This window comes from Bufo gargarizans, unplaced genomic scaffold (genome assembly GCF_014858855.1).
Source record: "Bufo gargarizans isolate SCDJY-AF-19 unplaced genomic scaffold, ASM1485885v1 original_scaffold_1488_pilon, whole genome shotgun sequence".
Lineage (NCBI taxonomy): Eukaryota > Metazoa > Chordata > Amphibia > Anura > Bufonidae > Bufo > Bufo gargarizans.
Genome location: NW_025334383.1, coordinates 77,609 through 99,304, shown reverse-complemented (window position 1 = coordinate 99,304; position 21,696 = coordinate 77,609). Strand labels below are relative to the sequence as shown.

General features: G+C 47.3%; 1 protein-coding gene across 1 annotated transcript in view; it reads left to right on the top strand.

Moving 5' to 3' along the window:
* KIFC3 (kinesin family member C3) overlaps positions 1-21,696 on the top strand; it is an 81,130-nt gene that overhangs the window by 23,155 nt on the left and 36,279 nt on the right. Inside the window, exons 2-7 of the mRNA XM_044274122.1 lie at positions 6,389-6,461; positions 8,669-8,823; positions 8,944-9,196; positions 9,405-9,589; positions 11,270-11,335; positions 11,653-11,790. Coding sequence (XP_044130057.1) covers positions 6,389-6,461; positions 8,669-8,823; positions 8,944-9,196; positions 9,405-9,589; positions 11,270-11,335; positions 11,653-11,790 — 870 coding nt within the window. The remainder of the gene's footprint in view (positions 1-6,388; positions 6,462-8,668; positions 8,824-8,943; positions 9,197-9,404; positions 9,590-11,269; positions 11,336-11,652; positions 11,791-21,696) is intronic.

Here is a 21,696-nt window from a genome sequence, read left to right as displayed (position 1 = left end):
TTAAAGGGCATAGTTCACAATATTCGTTTAATTGTGCGTGATGCTCATGTTGAGGATGTGTCATGTTTTGTCCTTAGCGGTTTGCCTACTCCTCTAGTGTTGGGGCTGCCCTGGCTCACTAAACATAACCCCACCATTGATTGGCAAGCGAGGCAAATAAATGGTTGGAGTGACTTTTGCAGAGAGAATTGCCTCACGACATCTGTTTCTGAGGTTTCTACTAAGACTGTACCGCCTTTTCTCTCTGAATTTTCGGATGTCTTCTCTGAGAGTGGAGTTCAGGATTTGCCCCCGCACAGGGAGTACGATTGCCCTATTAATCTCATCCCAGGCGCCAAACTGCCTAAATCTCGTTTATACAATCTCTCCCAACCTGAGAGGATCGCTATGCGTGCTTATATCTCTGAGAGTCTGAGAAAGGGACACATACGACCCTCGAAGTCACCTGTTGCCGCTGGTTTTTTCTTTGTTAAGAAAAAAGATGGTTCTTTAAGACCTTGTCTGGATTTCAGGGAGCTGAACAGTATCACTATTCGTGACCCTTATCCGCTTCCTCTGATCCCGGACCTGTTTAACCAGATTGTTGGGGCTAAAGTCTTTTCCAAATTAGATCTAAGAGGGGCATACAACCTGGTCAGGGTCAGAGAAGGGGACGAATGGAAGACGGCCTTCAATACCCCTGAGGGCCATTTTGAGAATTTGGTTATGCCTTTTGGTTTGATGAATGCCCCAGCCGTTTTTCAGCATTTCGTGAACAGCATTTTTATCATTTAATGGGAAAATTTGTATTAGTGTATTTGGATGACATTTTGATTTTTTTCTCCTGATTTCAAAACTCATAAGGAACATTTACGTCAGGTCTTGCTCATCCTGCGGGAGAATAAATTATACGCGAAACTGGAAAAATGTGTGTTTGCGGTTCCAGAAATTCAATTTCTGGGGTTTCTTCTCTCCGCTTCTGGTTTTCGCATGGACCCCGAGAAGGTCCGCGCTGTGCTTGAGTGGGAGCTTCCTGAGAATCAGAAGGCGCTGATGCGTTTTTTGGGCTTTGCCAATTATTACAGGAAGTTCATTTTGAATTATTCTTCTATTGTTAAACCACTCACTGATATGACCAGAAAGGGGGTAGATTTTTCTTCTTGGTCAGTAGAGGCGCGTAAGGCCTTTTCTAATATCAAGGAGAGTTTTGCTTCCGCTCCCATCTTGGTACAACCTGATATTTCTTTACCCTTCATAGTTGAGGTTGATGCTTCTGAGGTGGGTGTGGGTGCGGTCTTGTCTCAGGGTCCCTCTCCTGCCAAATGGCGACCGTGTGCCTTTTTCTCGAAGAAACTCTCCTCCGCAGAGAGAAATTACGATGTGGGAGATAGGGAGTTGTTGGCCATCAAGTTAGCTTTTGAGAAATGGCGCCATTGGCTAGAGGGAGCCAGACACCCTATTACCGTGTTTACTGACCATAAAAATCTGGCCTACTTGGAGTCAGCCAAGTGTCTGAACCCGAGACAGGCCAGATGGTCTTTGTTCTTTTCAAGGTTTAATTTTGTTGTCACGTTCCGCCCTGGGGTTAAGAATGTGAAGGCAGATGCCCTGTCACGTTGTTTTCCGGGAGGTGGGAATTTTGAAGACCCGGGTCCCATTTTGGCTGAAGGTGTGGTGGTCTCTGCTCTTTTTCCTGAATTGGAGGCAGAGGTGCAGGCAGCCCAGTCAGAGGCTCCTAATCTTTGTCCTCCTGGGAGGTTGTTTGTGCCTCTCGCTTTAAGACACAAGATTTTTAAGGAACACCACGATACGGTCCTTGCTGGGCATCCGGGGGCAAGAGCCACAGTGGATCTCATCGCTCAGAGATTCTGGTGGCCTGCGCTTCGTAAGTCGGTTGAGGGTTTTGTGGCAGCCTGCGAGACTTGCGCTCGTGCCAAAGTCCCTCATTCACGGCCATCAGGTCCTCTCCTTCCCTTACCCATTCCTTCCCGTCCTTGGACACATCTGTCCATGGACTTCATAACGGACCTGCCTCGTTCCTCGGGGAAGACTGTGATTCTGGTGGTGGTGGACCGTTTTAGCAAAATGGTGCATTTCATCCCTTTTCCTGCTTTGCCCAATGCTAAGACGCTGGCGCAGGCATTTATTGATCACATTGTCAAATTGCACGGTATTCCTTCAGACATAGTCTCTGATAGGGGCACGCAGTTTGTTTCCAGATTCTGGAAGGCTTTCTGTTCTCGCTTGGGGGTTCGGTTGTCATTCTCTTATGCTTTCCACCCGCAGTCGAATGGCCAGACAGAGCGCGTCAATCAGAATCTGGAGACATATCTGCGCTGTTTTGTGGCGGAGAATCAAGAGGATTGGTGTTCTTTTTTGTCCCTTGCTGAGTTTGCTCTAAATAACCGTCGTCAGGAGTCCTCTGATAAGTCACCATTTTTTGGTGCATATGGGTTTCATCCGCAGTTTGGGACTTTCTCGGGAGAGGGGTCTTCTGGTTTACCTGATGAGGACAGATTCTCCTCGTCTTTGTCATCTATTTGGCAAAAGATTCAGGATAATCTAAAGAGCATGAGTGAGAGATATAAGCGTGTGGCAGATAAGAGACGTGTACCTGGTCCGGACCTGAATGTTGGTGATCTGGTGTGGTTGTCTACCAAGAATATCAAATTGAAGGTTCCCTCCTGGAAGTTGGGTCCTAGGTTTATTGGGACTTACAAAATCCTGTCTGTCATCAATCCTGTTGCCTACCGTCTTGATCTTCCTCAGACTTGGAAGATCCATAATGTTTTTCATAAGTCCTTATTGAAACCTTATGTTCAACCCATTGTACCCTCGCCTTTGCCTCCTCCTCCGATTATGGTTGATGGGAATCTTGAATTTCAGGTCTCTAGGATTGTGGATTCTCGTCTTGTCCGCGGTTCTCTCCAGTACCTCGTTCATTGGGAGGGTTATGGTCCTGAGGAGAGGATGTGGGTCCCAGTGACGGACATTAAGGCCACTCGTCTCATCAGGGCTTTCCATAGGTCCCATCCTGAGAAGGTGGGCTCTGAGTGTCCGGAGTCCACTCGTAGAGGGAGGGGTACTGTCACAACCAGACAGCTGAGAAGCTCTGACAGAAGCCTTTCAGAACCTCCTCCTTGAGTTTTCTTTGTTTTTGGTTTTCAGTTCCTCATCTCGTTAGCCTCTCTCAGCTGTCATGTAGTTGGACTGATTGCATCCCTTTAAATTCCTCCCCATAATGCATTAGTGTGCGGCTTATACAGCTTCCTGGAGTGTGTGTGCATGCTGATCCTATTTCCCAGTCTTCTACAAGTTAAGTGTTGTACATTCATTTGTGATTTTCTGTTTGCTGGATCCCAGGTGACCCTGACTCCCTCCGTGTCTAGTGTAGGGAGCTGGTGGTCGTGTCCCTTCACTATTGTAGGGTGTTCAGGTGTTATATAGTCGAGGTACGAGGATATGCGATCATCCACCATTGGGATTATTGCATAGGCTGAGCAGTAAGGGAGAGAGCCAGGTCTGATGCAGGGGTCTCCCTTTTTGTTCCTTAGTTTTGGATCCAGTGAGTCATATATTCATTTTGCATTGTCTTGTTTCCTGTACACCTTCCGTGACACAAGGTCGAAACAGGGGGGGGAGGATATGTGACAGGACCAGGGGAAAGTGGTAGAAGGAGTCTACATTTCACCTAGGTTCCTGTCCTATATGTTCTAAAAAGAAGCCAGGGAATTGACAGCAAGGCAAACTAGCTGATCTCTCTGCTCCTGGGAAGAACCTGCTGGATGAGTGAAAAACTACAGTGTGTTTGGTTGATGGCGCTGGGCACAAGGCTCAGTTCCATGTAGTTAGGGACTACTGCCTGTTTAGTCGTAGTGGCCAGGAGGCCAGGGATTTCATTTGTTTTGAACTGTTTTGTTTAATATTTATTTTTCTGTAAAAGTCAATTAAACTGGCTGAGGCCAGCTGCACCATACTTGCTTGGACTGGACTGTGTTTTATGTGCCTATAGCGCCCGTCTATCCCAGGAGACGGCGGTCCCGTGAGCTAATCCCGTTACAGGTGGTATATGGGCTGTATATAGCGGTATTAAATTATTATCATTACAGTCATGTGAAAAAATTAGGACACCCTTTGAAAGCATGTGGTTTTTTGTAACATTTTTAATAAAAGGTTATTTCATCTCCGTTTCAACAATACAGAGAGATTAAAGTAATCCAACTAAACAAAGAAAACTGAAGAAAAGTCTTTTCAAGATCTTCTGTAAATGTCATTCTACAAAAATGCCTATTCTAACTGAGGAAAAAGATAGGACACCCTCACATGTATTCCCTCTTAAATTGGCTCAGATCTCACACAGGTATATCACACCAGGTGCACATAATTAGTAGATCGTTACTCTGCATGTTGAATGAGGCTTGCCCTATTTAAACCTCAGACATTTAGTTTGGTGTGCTCCTGACTGTTGAAGTGAGAGTGAGCACCATGGTGAGAGCAAAAGAGCTGTCAGAGGACTTCAGAAAAAAGATTGTAGCAGCCTATGAGTCTGGGAAGGGATTTAAAAAGATCTCAAAAGATTTTGAAATCAGCCATTCCACTGTCCGGAAGATAGTCTACAAGTGGAGTGCTTTCAAAACAACTGCCAACATGCCCAGGACTGGTCGCCCCAGCAAGTTCACCCCAAGAGCAGACCGCAAGATGCTAAAAGAGGTCTCCAAAAACCCTAAAGTGTCATCTCGAGAACTACAGCAGGCTCTGGCTACTGTTGATGTAGAAGTACATGCCTCTACAATCAGAAAGAGACTGTACAAGTTTAACTTGCATGGGAGGTGTGCAAGGAGGAAACCTTTGCTTTCCAAGAGAAACATCGAGGCCAGACTGACATTTTCCAGAGATAAAGTTGACAAAGACCAGGACTTCTGGAATAATGTTCTTTGGACAGATGAGTCCAAAATTGAATTATTTGGACACAACAGCAGAGGACATGTTTGGCGTAAACCAAACACAGCATTCCAAGAAAAGAACCTCATACCAACTGTGAAGCATGGAGGTGGAAGTGTCATGGTTTGGGGCTGCTTTGCTGCAGCAGGACCTGGTCAGCTCACCATCATAGAATCCACGATGAATTCTACTGTGTATCAGAAGGTGCTTGAAGAACATGTGAGACCATCAGTTAGAAAATTAAAGCTGAAGCGGAACTGGACCATGCAACATGACAATGACCCAAAACATACTAGTAAATCAACCAAAGATTGGCTGAAAAAGAAGAAATGGAGAGTCCTGGAATGGCCAAGTCAAAGTCCAGATTTGAATCCCATTAAGATGCTGTGGGGTGACTTGAAAAGGGCTGTACGTGCAAGAAACCCCTCAAACATCTCACAGCTGAAAAAGTTCTGCATTGAGGAGTGGGGTAAAATTTCCTCAGACCGATGTCGAAGACTGGTAGATGGCTACAAGAACCGTCTCACTGCAGTTATTTCAGCCAAAGGAGGTAACACTCGCTATTAGGGACAAGGGTGTCCTATCTTTTTCCTCAGTTAGAATAGGCATTTTTGTAGAATGACATTTACAGAAGATCTTGAAAAGACTTTTCTTCAGTTTTCTTTGTTTAGTCGGATTACTTTAATCTCTCTGTATTGTTGAAACGGAGATGAAATAACCTTTTATTAAAAATGTTACAAAAAACCACATGCTTTCAAAGGGTGTCCTAATTTTTTCACATGACTGTATATGGTGCTATTAGGTGGGCTGTATGTGCCATGTGTGGCAGATCTGTTGTGACGTTATATCAAGTTATTATTTATATGGACTGTAAATAGCAGTACCATATAGGCACTTAATGGAGATATTTATGTAGGCTGTACACTGTATGACAATATTGTCGTAGCACTCTATGGCAGTATTATGTTGGCTGCCTATAGGAATTTTGCCCTGGCACTATTCAGAGACATTATTAATGTAGACTGTATATGCCAATATTGTCAGCACTATATAACGGTAATATGTTGGATGCCTATGGCAAACTTGGCACTATTTTGAGGCATAATTTATGTGGGCTGTATATGACAATATTGCCTAGTTATGGCAGTATATGGAGATAAATATCTAAGATGTGTATGGCAGTATTGCCTTGGTACTATATGGCAGTATTACAAGGGCTGAAATTACTAATTGCCTGATTTTCTATAAATCCAGCTCTAACAAAAAATGTTAATGTTAAGTTCTCCATTTCTTGTGTGAAGCACTTGTCCAGGTTGTAAGATGTGGTGACTGGTCATACGGTACTGACTACGCAGTGACGAGCAGACCGAATAAAGTCTGAGGACCTTCACCTGTCGGCCGCCATAAATCACCACCTGGCAGCTCCTCGCTATCGTTGTCGACTGACAATCTGTTGTCTCTTGTGCAGGATGAAGAGACTGAAAGAAGATCAAATAAATCTAAGCACCGTGCGATGTGGGCCGAGCTTGACGAGCTGGAAAGTAAGTGACCCCACAAATATATGGTACATTATAATGCTGTACTCAGGGATCGGGGGAGGATGGATATGTCACATGTAATCGTTATATCCATGGAGAACAATGAGGTCAGGTCTCCCGGTCATCTGGCTCTGGTAAGTCTGTTACTAAAGGGGTGACCAGTCAGGTAGGTGACTGGGGTGACCTCTCAGGTGGGTGTCCTGAATCCTGGTCATCTGGCTCTGGTGAGTCTGTTACTATGCACAGGAGTGGACCTATCAGATGGATGACTGAGGTGACCAATCAGGTCGGTGAGCTGACTCCCGGCCATCTGGCTCTGGCGAGTTGGTGGATGACTGGATTCCTGGTCATCCGGCTTTGGCGAGTCCCGGTGGGTGAGCTGACTCCTGGTCATCTGGCTTTGGCGAGTTGGTTGGAGAGCTGACTCCCGGTCATCTGGCTTTGGTGAGTTAGTTGGTGAGCTGACTCCTAGTCATCTGGTTCTGGAGAGTTGGTGGGTAAGCTCACCCCAGTCATCTGGCTCTGGTGAGTTGGTGGGTAAGCAGACTTCTAGACATCTGACTCTGGTGAGTCGGTGGGTGAGCTGACTCCTGGTTCTCTGGCTCTGGTCATTTTCTGAGTGGGCTAACTCCTACGCATTGGGCTCTGGTGATTTGGTGGGTGAGCTGACACCGTCATCTGGCTCTGGTGAATTGGTGAGTGAGCAGACTCCTAGTTGTCTGGCTCTGGTAAGTTGGTGGGTGAACTGACTCCTGGTCATAAGGCAGTGGTGAGTTGGTGGGTGAGTTCACGCCAGATCATCTGTCTCTGGTGAGATGGTGGATGAGCTGAATCCCGGTCATGTGGCATTGATGAGTGAGTGAGCTGGTGAGATGAGTGAGTGAGCTGACTCCCAGTCATCAGGCTTTAGTGATTTTGTGGGTGAGCTGGCTCCCCATCATCTGGCTCTGGTGAGCTGGTGGGTGAGTTGACCCTTCGTCTTCTGGCTCTGGTGAGTTGGTGGGTGAGCTATCTCCTAGTCATCTGGCTCTGGTGAATTGCTGAATGAACTGACTCCCAATCATCAGTTTCTGGTGATTTTGTGAGTAAGTTGACTCATGGTCATCTGGTTCTGATGAATTGCTAAGTGTGCAGACTCCTGGTCATGCGGCTCTGGTGAATTGCTGGATGAGCTGACTCCCGGTCATCTGGTTCTGGAAAGTTGGTGGGTGAGCACATTACCGGCCATCTGCCTCTGGTGATTTGTTGGGTTAGCTGACTCCCTGTAATCTGGCTCTGGTGAGTCAGTGGGTGAGCTTACTCCTGGTCATCTGGCTCTGGTGATTTGGTGAGTGAACTGGCTCCTAGTCATCTGGCTCTGGTGAGTTGGTAGGTGAACTGACTCCTTGTCACGCGGCTCTTTTGAGTTGGTGGGTAAACAGACTCCTGGTCATGAAGCACTGGTGAGTTGGTGGGTGATCTGACTCCCAGTCACTTGGCTCTGGTGAATTGGTGGGTGAACCGACTCCTGGTCATCTGGCTTTAATGAGTTGGTTGGTGAGCTGGCTCCTAGTCATCTGGCTCTAGTGATTTGGTGGGTGAGCCGACTCCTGGTCATGAAGCACTGGTGAGTTGGTGGGTCATCTGACTCCCAGTCATCTGGCTCTGGTGAATTGGTGGGTGAGCCAACTCCTGGTCATCTGGCTCTGGTGAGTTGGTTGGTGAGCTGGCTCCTAGTCATCTGGCTCTAGTGATTTGGTGGGTGAGCCGACTCCTGGTCATGAAGCACTGGTGAGTTGGTGGGTGATCTGACTCCTAGTCATCTGGCTCTGGTGAATTGGTGGGTGAGCCGACTCCTGGTCTTTTGGCTCTGGTGATTTTGTGGGTGAGCTGACTCTTGGTCATCTGGCTGTGGTGAGTTGGTTGGAGAGCTGACTCCTGATCATCTGGCTGTGGTGAGTTGGTGGGTGAGCTGACTCCTGATCATCTGGCTCTGGTGAGTTGGTGGGTGAGCTGACTCTTGGTCATCAGCCTCTAGTGAGTTGGTGGGTGAGCTTAATCCTGGTCATCTGGTTCTAGCAAGTTGGTGGAAGAGCTCACTCCCTGTCATCTGGCTCTGGTGAGTTGGTGGTGAGCAAACTCCTGGTCATCTGGCTCTAGTAAGTAAGTTGGTGGGTGAGCTGTCACTGTTCTTATTCTCTAATGGTCCTCTTCTGGTTCTTGTCCTGCAGGCAGTGATGACAGCAGCGGGGTCTCTGGGTCAGAGGATGAGGCTGCAGGGTTCGGGGATCATCTTCTGGGTGATCTCAGCTCCCCTCTATCTGAGTTCTTGGCTTTCAAGCAGGAATCAGCCTCTGATCAGCCATCAGCAACCAACCAAGAAAAGGTGACAGCTCACTGTGTCATTATCACATTTCCCAGAAACTTTCCTACTATATCTCCCATCATGTACCCTGTTTGTAAGTAGATAATGTGAAGCCATGCTGATGTTCTTTCTGTTCCTCAGCTGACCTCGCCACTCCTCACTGTCATGTCTCATCTCATCACCTTCCTGGAGCATTACTCCCAGATGCAGCGACTGCAGGGCAAGGCCCAGGAGTACCGCATTCAGCTGCAGCGGGAGAAGCGCCACCGTAAAAAGCAGCTGCGAAGTCTACAAGATGCGTACAAACAGCGCATGAAAGACAAGATGAGCCTCATTGAGAGCCTGGAGAGTGTTATCTGTGAACAGCAGAGTGTCCTGGAGAGACTGCAGAGAGGTGAGGCTGTGAGGGACCAGGGGGATACATAAGGGAAGGGGCTTATGGGCCACAAGAAGTGGACAAGGCTACACAGGAGAAGTCAGGTCCATGAAATCATCATAGCAGAGCAAGGCAAGATGAGGTTGTAGTAATTAGGGTGGGTGAGGATGAGGGCATTTGGCTGGTAGACACCATTATTTGATATCTAATATAATTGCCCCTCCAGGAGTCCTCTTCAGTGCACACCCGATATCCACACTGCCCCCTGTGGGTGTCCACAAACTGGTGGAGTCTATTGGCGTGTTGCAGTTGGAGAAAGCCCAGTTACAGGAGGAGGTGGGAGAGCTGAAGCAGGACATCGAACAGAAGGAGAAGGAGCAGCAGCAAGCATCTGACATTCTGCAGCAGAAGGTGGGATGATGGGTGGATGAAGCTCCTCAGGGGCGCTGCTCTGCAGGTGGGGAGGCTTGTGATTGGGTGGTCTCTGCTCTGTGGGTGGGGAAGGCTTGTGATTGGATGGTCTCTGCTCTGCCAGTGGGGGAGACATGTGATTGGATGGTATCTGCTCTGTCAGTGGTGGAGACATGTGATTGGATGTTCTCTGGTATGTGGGTGGGGGAGGCGTGTGACTGGATGGGATGTGCCCTGTTGATGGGATAGACTTGTGATTGGGCGGTCGCTGTGTCCTGTAGGTCAGGACGCTTGTGATTGGACGGTCGCTGTGTCCTGTTGGTGGGGGAGGCTTGTGATTGGATTGTGGCTGTGTCTTTTTGGTGGGGGAGGTTTGTGATTGCATGGTTGCTGTGTCTTGTTGGTAGGGGAGGCTTGTGATTGGACAGTCGCTGTGTCTTGGTGGGGGAGGCTTGTGATTGGATGCTCGCTATGTCTTGTCGGTGGGCGAGGCTTGTGATTTGATAATGGCTGTGTCCTGTTGGTGGGGGAGGCTTGTGATTGGATGGTCGCGGTGTCTTGTTGGTGGGGGAGGCTTGTGATTGGACAGTCGCTGTGTCCTGTGGGTGGGGGAGGCTTGTGATTGGATGCTCGCTGTGTCTTGTTGGTGGGGGATGCTTGTGATTGGATGGTGGCTGTGTCTTGTTGGTGGGGGATGCTTGTGATTGGATGGTGGCTGTGTCTTGTTGGTGGGGGAGCCTTGTGATTGGATGGTGGCTGTGTCTTTTTGGTGGGGGAAGATTGTGATTGGATGGTGGCTGTGTCCTGTTGGTGGAGGAGGCTTGTGATTGGATGCTTGCTGTTTCCTGTTGGTGGGGGAGGCTTGTGATTGGACGGTTGCTGTGTCCTTTTGGTGGGGGAGGCTTGTAAATGGATGATCGCTGTGTCCTGTTGGTGGGGGAGGCTTGTGATTGGAGGGTTGCTGTGTCCTGTTGGTGGGGGAAACTTTAGATTGGACGGTCGCTGTGTCCTTTTGGTGGGGGAGGCTTGTAATTGGATGATCGCTGTGCCCTGTTGGTGGGGGAGGCTTGTGATTGGATGCTTGCTGTTTCCTGTTGGTGGGGAGGCTTGTGATTGGACGGTTGCTGTGTCCTTTTGGTGGGGAGGCTTGTAAATGGATGATCGCTGTGTCCTGTTGGTGGGGGAGGCTTGTGATTGGACGGTTGCTGTGTCCTGTTGGTGGGGGAAACTTAGATTGGACAGTCGCTGTGTCCTTTTGGTGGGGGAGGCTTGTAATTGGATGATCGCTGTGCCCTGTAGGTGGGGGAGGCTTGTGATTGGACAGTTGCTGTGTCCTGTTGGTGGGGGAGGCTTGTGATTGGACGGTCGCTGTCTCCTGTTGGTGGGGGAGGCTTGTGATTGGACAGTCGCTGTGTCTTGTTGGTGGGGGAGGCTTGTGATTGGACGGTCGCTGTGTCTTGTTGGTGGGGAGGCTTGTGATTGTATGGTGGCCATGTCTTGTTGGTGGGGGAGGCTTGTGATTGGGGGGTCGCTGTTTCCTGTTGGTGGGGGAGGCTTGTGATTGGATGGTCGCCGTGTCTTGTTGGTGGGGGAGGCTTGTGATTGTATTGTCGCTGTATCTTGTGTAGTTGCTGCTTCTATCACTCGGGATAATGATAGGATTTTCTTCCTCTTTGATAGATTGAAGAATTAAAGGGGAAGATCCAAGAACGGGAGGTGGAGTTGTCCCAGCTGAGGGCAGAAATGGTGAGTGATCCGAAATTACCCCCTCCCCCGTATTACAGTTCTGAAAATATTCTGAGAAAGGGGCGTGGTCAAGATAAAATTTGCATATGCGATAATAAACGTACTATTCCGGCAGCCATGACGCATGTATATCGGTCGGAAAGGAGGGGGGGGACACATGTTATATTATCCCATGAATGATGCTTACCCATAAGTGATGCCATCTGACTGAACATTATAAAGATATTACGAGGCTCCCAGTCCACAAACTAATGACCGTAGGATATACCGTACCGCTATGACATCACGTTCCACTGTTATATTGTTATTATTCACAGGGTGTCACCGACTCGGAGAAGCAGATTCACAACTTGTCTGTGGAGAACGAGAACCTGAAGCAGAATCTGAACATGACGCAGGGGCTGCTGGAGAAACTCGCCGCCGTCAACAGCCAGCCCTCCGCACAGCTCCTCAAGGTGCGGGGGACGTATAGGAGTTATCTATATGGAGGGTGGAGATCGGCTGCTGCAGATGGGGTATATAGGGAGACTTATAGAGTATGTATATGCAGTATATAGGATACATATAGAGGATGTATGTGGGGTATATAGGATACAAATAGAGGATGTATATGGGGTATATAGGATACATATAGAGGATGTATGTGGGGTATATAGGATACATATAGAGGATGTATATGGGATATATAGGATACAAATAGAGGATGTATATGGGGTATATAGGATACATATAGAGGATGTATGTGGGGTATATAGGATACATATAGAGGATGTATATGGGGTATATAGGATACATATAGAGGATGTATATGGGGTATATATGAGACATATAGATAATGTATATGGGGTATAGGGGAGACATATAGAGGATGTATATGTGGTATATAGGGAGACTTATAGAGTATGTATATGGGGTATATAGGATACATATAGAGGATGTATATAGGGAGACTTATAGAGGATGTATATGGGGTGTATAGGAGACTTATAGGAGGATGTATATACCACATGTGTGACACTTTTTTGCAGCCTAGGTGGGCAAAGGGGCCCAAATTCCTTTTAGGAGGGCATTTTTAGACATTTGGATCCCAGACTTCTTCTCACGCTTTAGGGCCCCTAAAATGCCAGGGCAGTATAAATACCCCACATGTGACCCCATTTTGGAAAGAAGACACCCCAAGGTATTCTGTGAGGGGCATGGCGAGTTCATAGAATTATTATTTTTTGGGCATAAGTTAGCGGAAATTTTTTTTTCTTTTTTTTTAGTTTTTTCTCACAAAGTCTCACTTTCCGCTAACTTGTGACAAAAAGTTCAATCTTTCATGGACTCAATATGCCCCTCAGCGAATGCCTTGGGGTGTCTACTTTCCGAAATGGGGTCACATGTGGGGTATTTATACTGCCCTGGCATTTTAGGGGCCCTAAAGCGTGAGAAGAAGTCTGGAATATAAATGTCTAAAAATGTTTACGCATTTGGATTCCGTGAGGGGTATGGGGAGTTCATGTGAGATTTTATTTTTTGTCACAAGTTAGTGGAATATGAGACTTTGTAAAAAAAATAAAAAAATATATCAATTTCCGCTAACTTGTGCCAAAAAATAAATCTTCTATGAACTCGCCATGCCCCTCAAAAGTGATCTTTTTATAGCACCGCAGCGATTTTACGGTGATTTTGCAGTGATCAGAATTTAATTTTTTCGTGGATGCGCAAAACACATACGGACGTCTGAATGGAGCCTTACAGGGGGGTGATCAATGACAGGGGGGTGATCAGGGAGTCTATATGGGGTGATCAGGGGTTAATAAGGGGTTAATAAGTGACGGGGGGGGGTGAAGTGTAGTGGTGTTTGGTGCTACTTATTACTGAGCTGCCTGTGTCCTCTGGTGGTCGATCCAAGCAAAAGGGACACCAGAGGACCAGGTAGCAGGTATATTAGACGCTGTTATCAAAACAGCGTCTAATATACCTTTTTAGGGGTTAAAAAAATCAGATCTCCAGCCTGCCAGCGAGCGATCGCCGCTGGCAGGCTGTAGATCCACTCGCTTACCTACCGATCCTGTGAACGCGCGCGCCTGTGTGTGCGCGTTCACAGGAAATCTCGGCTCACACGAGATGACGCGCCGGCGCGTCCAGGAGGAATAACAGGGCCACCGTCAGGACGCAATCCTGCGTGCGGCGGTCCTGTAGTGGTTAAAGTTACTTTTATTCAACCAGAAAGTAATTTTTTGACAGGAAATGACATCAGTGTCTCCCAAAAGATAATAAGACGATGTACAAGAGGCATTATTTGAGCAAAAAGTGTCCAGTCCTAAATTATTCCTCCCCTTCTCAATGATCAATAGAAAAGCCTTTATTGGCCGTTCCAGCGATCAGACGCTTCCTGTAACCGCAGAGCAGCTTTTTGCAGGTCTCCACGGGTATTTTTGCCCCTTCATCTTCAGCAATGAGCTCCAGATCTTCCAGGTCGGAGGGTCTTCTTGCCGTCACCCTGATCTTTAGCTCCTCCACAGATTCTCCATTGGATTCCAGTCTGGACTCTGGCTGGGCCGCTCCAAGACGTTAATGTTGTTGTCTGCTCACCATTTCTTCACCACTTTTGCTGTGTTTTGGGTCATTGTCATGCTGAAATGTCCACTGGTGCCCAAGGCCACGTTCCTCTGCAGACGGCCTGATGTTGTCGGTGAGAATCCTCATGTGTTGCTCTATTTTCATGGTGCCGTTTACTGCAATTAGGTTCCCTGGTCCATTGGCTGAAAAACACCCCCAAAGCATTAGGTTCCCACCACCATGTTTGACAGTGGGGATGGTGTTCTTTGGGTTAAAGGCTTCTCCTTTTTTACGCCAAATGAAGGAAACATCATTGTGACCAAACAATTCAATTTTTGTTTCATCTGACCATAACACAGAAGACCAGAAGTCGTCTTCTTTGTCCAGATGAGCTTTTGCAAAGGCCAAGCGAGCTTCTGTGTGCCTTATCTGGAGAAGTGGCGTCCTCCTTGGTCTGCAGTGTGCAGTTGTCTTATCTGGAGCAGCGGCGTCCTCCTTGGTCTGCAGTGTGCAGGTGTCTTATCTAGAGAAGTGGTGTCCTCCTTGGTCTGCAGTGTGCAGGTGTCTTATCAGGAGAAGTGGCGTCCTCCTTGGTCTGCAGTGTGCAGGTGTCTTATCTGGAGAAGTGACGTCCTCCTTGGTCTGCAGTGTGCAGTTGTCTTATCTGGAGAAGCGGCGTCCTCCTTGGTCTGCAGTGTGCAGGTGTCTTATCTGGAGAAGTGGCCTCCTCCTTGGTCTGCAGTGTGCAGGTGTCTTATCAGGAGAAGTGACGTCCTCCTTGGTCTGCATTGTGCAGGTGTCTTATCTGGAGAAGTGGTGTCCTCCTTGGTCTGCATTGTGCAGGTGTCTTATCAGGAGAAGTGGCGTCCTCCGTGGTCTGCAGTGTGCAGGTGTCTTATCTGGAGAAGTGACGTCCTCCTTGGTCTGCAGTGTGCAGGTGTCTTATCAGGAGAAGTGACGTCCTCCTTGGTCTGCATTGTGCAGGTGTCTTATCAGGAGAAGTGGCGTCCTCCTTGGTCTGCAGTGTGCAGGTGTCTTATCAGGAGAAGTGACGTCCTCCTGGTCTGCATTGTGCAGGTGTCTTATCTGGAGAAGTGGTGTCCTCCTTGGTCTGCATTGTGCAGGTGTCTTATCTGGAGAAGTGGCGTCCTCCTTGGTCTGCAGTGTGCAGGTGTCTTATCAGGAGAAGTGGCGTCCTCCTTGGTCTGCAGTGTGCAGGTGTCTTATCAGGAGACGTGGCGTCCTCCTTGGTCTGCATTGTGCAGGTGTCTTATCAGGAGAAGTGGCGTCCTCCTTGGTCTGCAGTGTGCAGGTGTCTTATCAGGAGAAGTGACGTCCTCCTTGGTCTGCATTGTGCAGGTGTCTTATCTGGAGAAGTGGTGTCCTCCTTGGTCTGCATTGTGCAGGTGTCTTATCTGGAGAAGTGGCGTCCTCCTTGGGTCTGCAGTGTGCAGGTGTCTTATCAGGAGAAGTGGCGTCCTCCTGGTCTGCAGTGTGCAGGTGTCTTATCAGGAGAAGTGGCGTCCTCCTTGGTCTGCAGTGTGCAGGTGTCTTTCGGGAGAAGTGACGTCCTCCTTGGTCTGCAGTGTGCAGGTGTCCTTATCTGGAGAAGTGGCATCCTCCTTGGTCTGCAGTGTGCAGGTGTCTTATCTGGAGAAGTGGCGTCCTCCTTGGTCTGCATTGTGCAGGTGTCTTATCTGGAGAAGTGGCGTCCTCCTTGGTCTGCAGTGTGCAGGTGTCTTATCTGGAGAAGTGGTGTCCTCCTTGGTCTGCATTGTGCAGGTGTCCTTATCTGGAGAAGTGGTGTCCTCCTTGGTCTGCAGTGTGCAGGTGTCTTATCAGGAGAAGCGGCGTCCTCCTTGGTCTGCAGTGTGCAGGTGTCTTATCAGGAGAAGCGACGTCCTCCTTGGTCTGCAGTGTGCAGGTGTCTTATCTGGAGAAGTGACGTCCTCCTTGATCTGCAGTTTGCAGTTGTCTTATCAGGAGAAGTGACGTCCTCCTTGGTCTGCAGTGTGCAGGTGTCTTATCTGGAGAAGTGGTGTCCTCCTTGTCTGCAGTGTGGCAGGTGTCTTATCTGGAGAAGTGGCGTCCTCCTTGGTCTGCAGTGTGCAGGTGTCTTATCAGGAGAAGTGACGTCCTCCTTGGTCTGCAGTGTGCAGGTGTCTTATCTGGAGAAGTGACGTCCTCCTTGGTCTGCATTGTGCAGGTGTCTTATCTGGAGAAGTGGTGTCCTCCTTGGTCTGCATTGTGCAGGTGTCTTATCTGGAGAAGTGGTGTCCTCCTTGGTCTGCAGTGTGCAGGTGTCTTATCTGGAGAAGTGGACTCCTCCTTGGTCTGCAGTGTGCAGGTGTCTTATCTGAGAAGTGGCTTCCTCCTTGGGCTGCAGTGTGCAGGTGTCTTATCAGGAGAAGTGACGTCCTCCTTGGTCTGCAGTGTGCAGGTGTCTTATCTGGAGAAGTGACGTCCTCCTTGGGTCTGCAGTGTGCAGGGTGTCTTATCAGGAGAAGTGACGTCCTCCTTGGTCTGCAGTGTGCAGGTGTCTTATCAGGAGAAGTGACGTCCCTCCTTGGTCTGCAGTGTGCAGGTGTCTTATCTGGAGAAGTGACGTCCTCCTTGGTGCTGCAGTGTGCAGGTGTCGTATCTGGAGAAGTGACGTCCTCCTTGGTCTGCAGTGTGCAGGTGTCTTATCTGGAGAAGTGGCGTCCTCCTTGGTCTGCAGTGTGCAGTGTGTCTTTATCTGGAGAAGTGACGTCCTCCTTGTCTGCAGTGTGCAGGTGTCTTAGTCAGGAAGAAGTGACGTCCTCCTTGGTCTGCAGTGTGCAGGTGTCTTATCAGGAGAAGTGACGTCCTCCTTGGTCTGCAGTGTGCAGGTGTCTTATCAGGAGAAGCGGCGTCCTCCTTGGTCTGCAGTGTGCAGGTGTCTTATCAGGAGAAGTGACGTCCTCCTTGGTCTGCAGTGTGCAGGTGTCTTATCAGGAGAAGTGACGTCCTCCTTGGTCTGCAGTGTGCAGGTGTCTTATCAGGAGAAGTGACGTCCTCCTTGGTCTGCAGTGTGCAGGTGTCTTATCAGGAGAAGCGGCGTCCTCCTTGGTCTGCAGTGTGCAGGTGTCTTATCTGGAGAAGCGGCGTCCTCCTTGGTCTGCAGTGTGCAGGTGTCTTATCAGGAGAAGTGACGTCCTCCTTGGTCTGCAGTGTGCAGGTGTATCAGGAGAAGTGACGTCCTCCTTGGTCTGCAGTGTGCAGGTGTCTTATCTGGAGAAGTGACGTCCTCCTTGGTCTGCATTGTGCAGGTGTCTTATCTGGAGAAGTGACGTCTCATCCTTGCAGTCCTGCAGTTGTGCAGGTGTTCTATCTGGAGAAGAGACGTGACTGTCCTCCTTGTCTGCAGTTGTGCAGGTGTCTTATCAGGAAGAAGCGGCGTCCTCCTTGGTCTGCCAGTGTGCCAGGTGTCCTTATCTGGAGAAGTGGCGTCCTCCTGGTCTGCACATTGATGCAAGGGGTCTTATCAGGAGAAGCGGGTCCTCCTTGGTCTGCAGTGTGCAGGTGTCTTATCTGGAGGAAGTGGTGTCCCTCCTTGGTCTGCAGTGTGCAGGGTGGCTGATTCTGGAGAAGTGGTGTCACTGCCTTGGGGGTCTTGCATTGTGCAGGTGTCTTATCTGGAGAAGTGGCGGTCCTCCTTGGTCCTGCAGTGGTGCAGGTGTCTTATCTGGAGAAGTGGGTGTCCTCCTTGCCGTCTGCCAGTGTGGGTGTCTTATCGGAGAAGTGGTGTCCTCCTTGGTCTGCAGTGTGCAGGTGTCTTATCTGGAGAAGTGGCGTCCTCCTTGGTCTGCATTGTGCAGTGTCCGTGGGATTGTCTTCCCTGAGACATTGCCACCAGCAGAGCCCAGATTCACCAGGACGGCCTTGGCCTGGTGATCCTTGCATTGTAACTATCCTCCTGGCAGCACAGGGGTCACTTTTGGCTTCCGACCCGGCGTTCTCTGAGATTTTCCACAGTGCGGAATCATCTTGTATTTTTGCTCAAATGTAAATAAAAGCGGCGAAAATTATTATTTTTTCCACAAAAATGCCTCTTGTACATCGTCTTATTATCTTTTGGGAGACACCGATGTCATTTCCCCTAAAAAAATATACTTGCTGGTTGAATAAAAGTAATTATGGGCAGCACTGTATATGGGGTATATAGGAGACATTTAAGTATGTATATGGGGTGTATCAGATAACTTATAGAGGTTGTATATGGGGTATATAGGGAGACTTATAGAGGATCTATATGGGGGTGTATATGAGGCATATAGAGGATGTATATGTGCTGTATAGGACACGTCTAGAGGATGCATATGTGCTGTATAGGACACGTCTAGAGGATGTATATGTGCTGTATAGGATACGTCTAGAGGATGTATATGTGCTGTATAGGATACGTCTAGAGGATGTATATGTGCTGTATAGGACACGTCTAGAGGATGTATATGTGCTGTATAGGATACGTCTAGAGGATGTATATGTGCTGTATAGGACACGTCTAGAGGATGTATATGTGCTGTATAGGACACGTCTAGAGGATGTATATGTGCTGTATAGGATACGTCTAGAGGATGTATATGTGCTGTATAGGATACGTCTAGAGGATGTATATGTGCTGTATAGGACACGTCTAGAGGATGTATATGTGCTGTATAGGATACGTCTAGAGGATGTATATGTGCTGTATAGGATACGTCTAGAGGATGTATATGTGCTGTATAGGACACGTCTAGAGGATGTATATGTGCTGTATAGGATACGTCTAGAGGATGTATATGTGCTGTATAGGACACGTCTAGAGGATGTATATGTGCTGTATAGGATACGTCTAGAGGATGTATATGTGCTGTATAGGATACGTCTAGAGGATGTATATGTGCTGTATAGGATACGTCTAGAGGATGTTATGTGCTGTATAGGACGTCTAGAGGATGTATATGTGCTGTATAGGATACGTCTAGAGGATGTATATGTGCTGTATAGGACACGTCTAGAGGATGTATATGTGCTGTATAGGATCTAGAGGATGTATATGTGCTGTATAGGACGTCTAGAGGATGTATATGTGCTGTATAGGATACGTCTAGAGGATGTATATGTGCTGTATAGGATACGTCTAGAGGATGTATATGTGCTGTATAGGATACGTCTAGAGGATGTATATGTGCTGTATAGGATACGTCTAGAGGATGTATATGTGCTGTATAGGATACGTCTAGAGGATGTATATGTGCTGTATAGGATACGTCTAGAGGATGTATAGTGCTGTATAGGATACGTCTAGAGGATGTATATGTGCTGTATAGGATACGTCTAGAGGATGTATATGTGCTGTATAGGACACGTCTAGAGGATGTATATGTGCTGTATAGGACACGTCTAGAGGATTGTGCTGTATAGGATACGTCTAGAGGATGTATATGTGCTGTATAGGATACGTCTAGAGGATGTATATGTGCTGTATAGGATACGTCTAGAGGATGTATATGTGCTGTATAGGACACGTCTAGAGGATGTATGTGCTGTATAGGATACGTCTAGAGGATGTATATGTGCTGTATAGGACACGTCTAGAGGATGTATATGTGCTGTATAGGATACGTCTAGAGGATGTATATGTGCTGTATAGGACACGTCTAGAGGATGTATATGTGCTGTATAGGATACGTCTAGAGGATGTATATGTGCTGTATAGGACACGTCTAGAGGATGTATATGTGCTGTATAGGACACTAGAGGATGATATGTGCTGTATAGGATACGTCTAGAGGATGTATATGCGCTGTATAGGATACGTCTAGAGGATGTATATGTGCTGTATAGGATACGTCTAGAGGATGTATATGTGCTGTATAGGATACGTCTAGAGGATGTATATGTGCTGTATAGGATACGTCTAGAGGATGTATATGTGCTGTATAGGACACGTCTAGAGGATGTATATGTGCTGTATAGGATACGTCTAGAGGATGTATATGTGCTGTATAGGACACGTCTAGAGGATGTATATGTGCTGTATAGGATACGTCTAGAGGATGTATATGTGCTGTATAGGATACGTCTAGAGGATGTATATGTGCTGTATAGGATACGTCTAGAGGATGTATATGTGCTGTATAGGACGTCTAGAGGATGTATATGTGCTGTATAGGACACGTCTAGAGGATGATATGTGCTGTATAGGATACGTCTAGAGGATGTATATGTGCTGTATAGGACGTCTAGAGGATATATGTGCTGTATAGGATACGTCTAGAGGATGTATATGTGCTGTATAGGACACGTCTAGAGGATGTATATGTGCTGTATAGGATACGTCTAGAGGATGTATATGTGCTGTATAGGATACGTCTAGAGGATGTATATGTGCTGTATAGGATACGTCTAGAGGATGTATATGTGCTGTATAGGATACGTCTAGAGGATGTATATGTGCTGTATAGGACACGTCTAGAGGATGTATATGTGCTGTATAGGATACGTCTAGAGGATGTATATGTGCTGTATAGGACACGTCTAGAGGATGTATATGTGCTGTATAGGACACGTCTAGAGGGTGTATATGTGCTGTATAGGATACGTCTAGAGGATGAATATGTGCTGTATAGGATACGTTAGAGGATGTATATGTGCTGTATAGGATACGTCTAGAGGATGTATATGTGCTGTATAGGACACGTCTAGAGGATGTATATGTGCTGTATAGGATACGTCTAGAGGGTGTATATGTGCTGTATAGGATACGTCTAGAGGATGTATATGTGCTGTATAGGATACGTCTAGAGGATGTATATGGTGCTGTATAGGACACGTCTAGAGGATGTATATGTGCTGTATAGGACACGTCTAGAGGATGTATATGTGCTGTATAGGATACGTCTAGAGGATGTATATGTGCTGTATAGGATACGTCTAGAGGATGTATATGTGCTGTATAGGATACGTCTAGAGGATGTATATGTGCTGTATAGGATACGTCTAGAGGATGTATATGTGCTGTATAGGATACGTCTAGAGGATGTATATGTGCTGTATAGGACACGTCTAGAGGATGTATATGTGCTGTATAGGACACGTCTAGAGGATGTATATGTGCTGTATAGGACACGTCTAGAGGATGTATATGTGCTGTATAGGATACGTCTAGAGGATGTATATGTGCTGTATAGGACACGTCTAGAGGATGTATATGTGCTGTATAGGATACGTCTAGAGGATGTATATGTGCTGTATAGGACACGTCTAGAGGATGTATATGTGCTGTATAGGATACGTCTAGAGGATGTATATGTGCTGTATAGGATACGTCTAGAGGTGTATATGTGCTGTATAGGATACGTCTAGAGGATGTATATGTGCTGTATAGGACGTCTAGAGGATGTATATGTGCTGTATAGGACGTCTAGAGGATGTATATGTGCTGTATAGGATACGTCTAGAGGATGTATATGTGCTGTATAGGATACGTCTAGAGGATGTATATGTGCTGTATAGGACACGTCTAGAGGATGTATATGTGCTGTATAGGATACGTCTAGAGGATGTATATGTGCTGTATAGGATACGTCTAGAGGATGTATATGTGCTGTATAGGATACGTCTAGAGGATGTATATGTGCTGTATAGGATACGTCTAGAGGATGTATATGTGCTGTATAGGATACGTCTAGAGGATGTATATGTGCTGTATAGGACACGTCTAGAGGATGTATAGTGCTGTATAGGATACGTCTAGAGGATGTATATGTGCTGTATAGGATACGTCTAGAGGATGTATATGTGCTGTA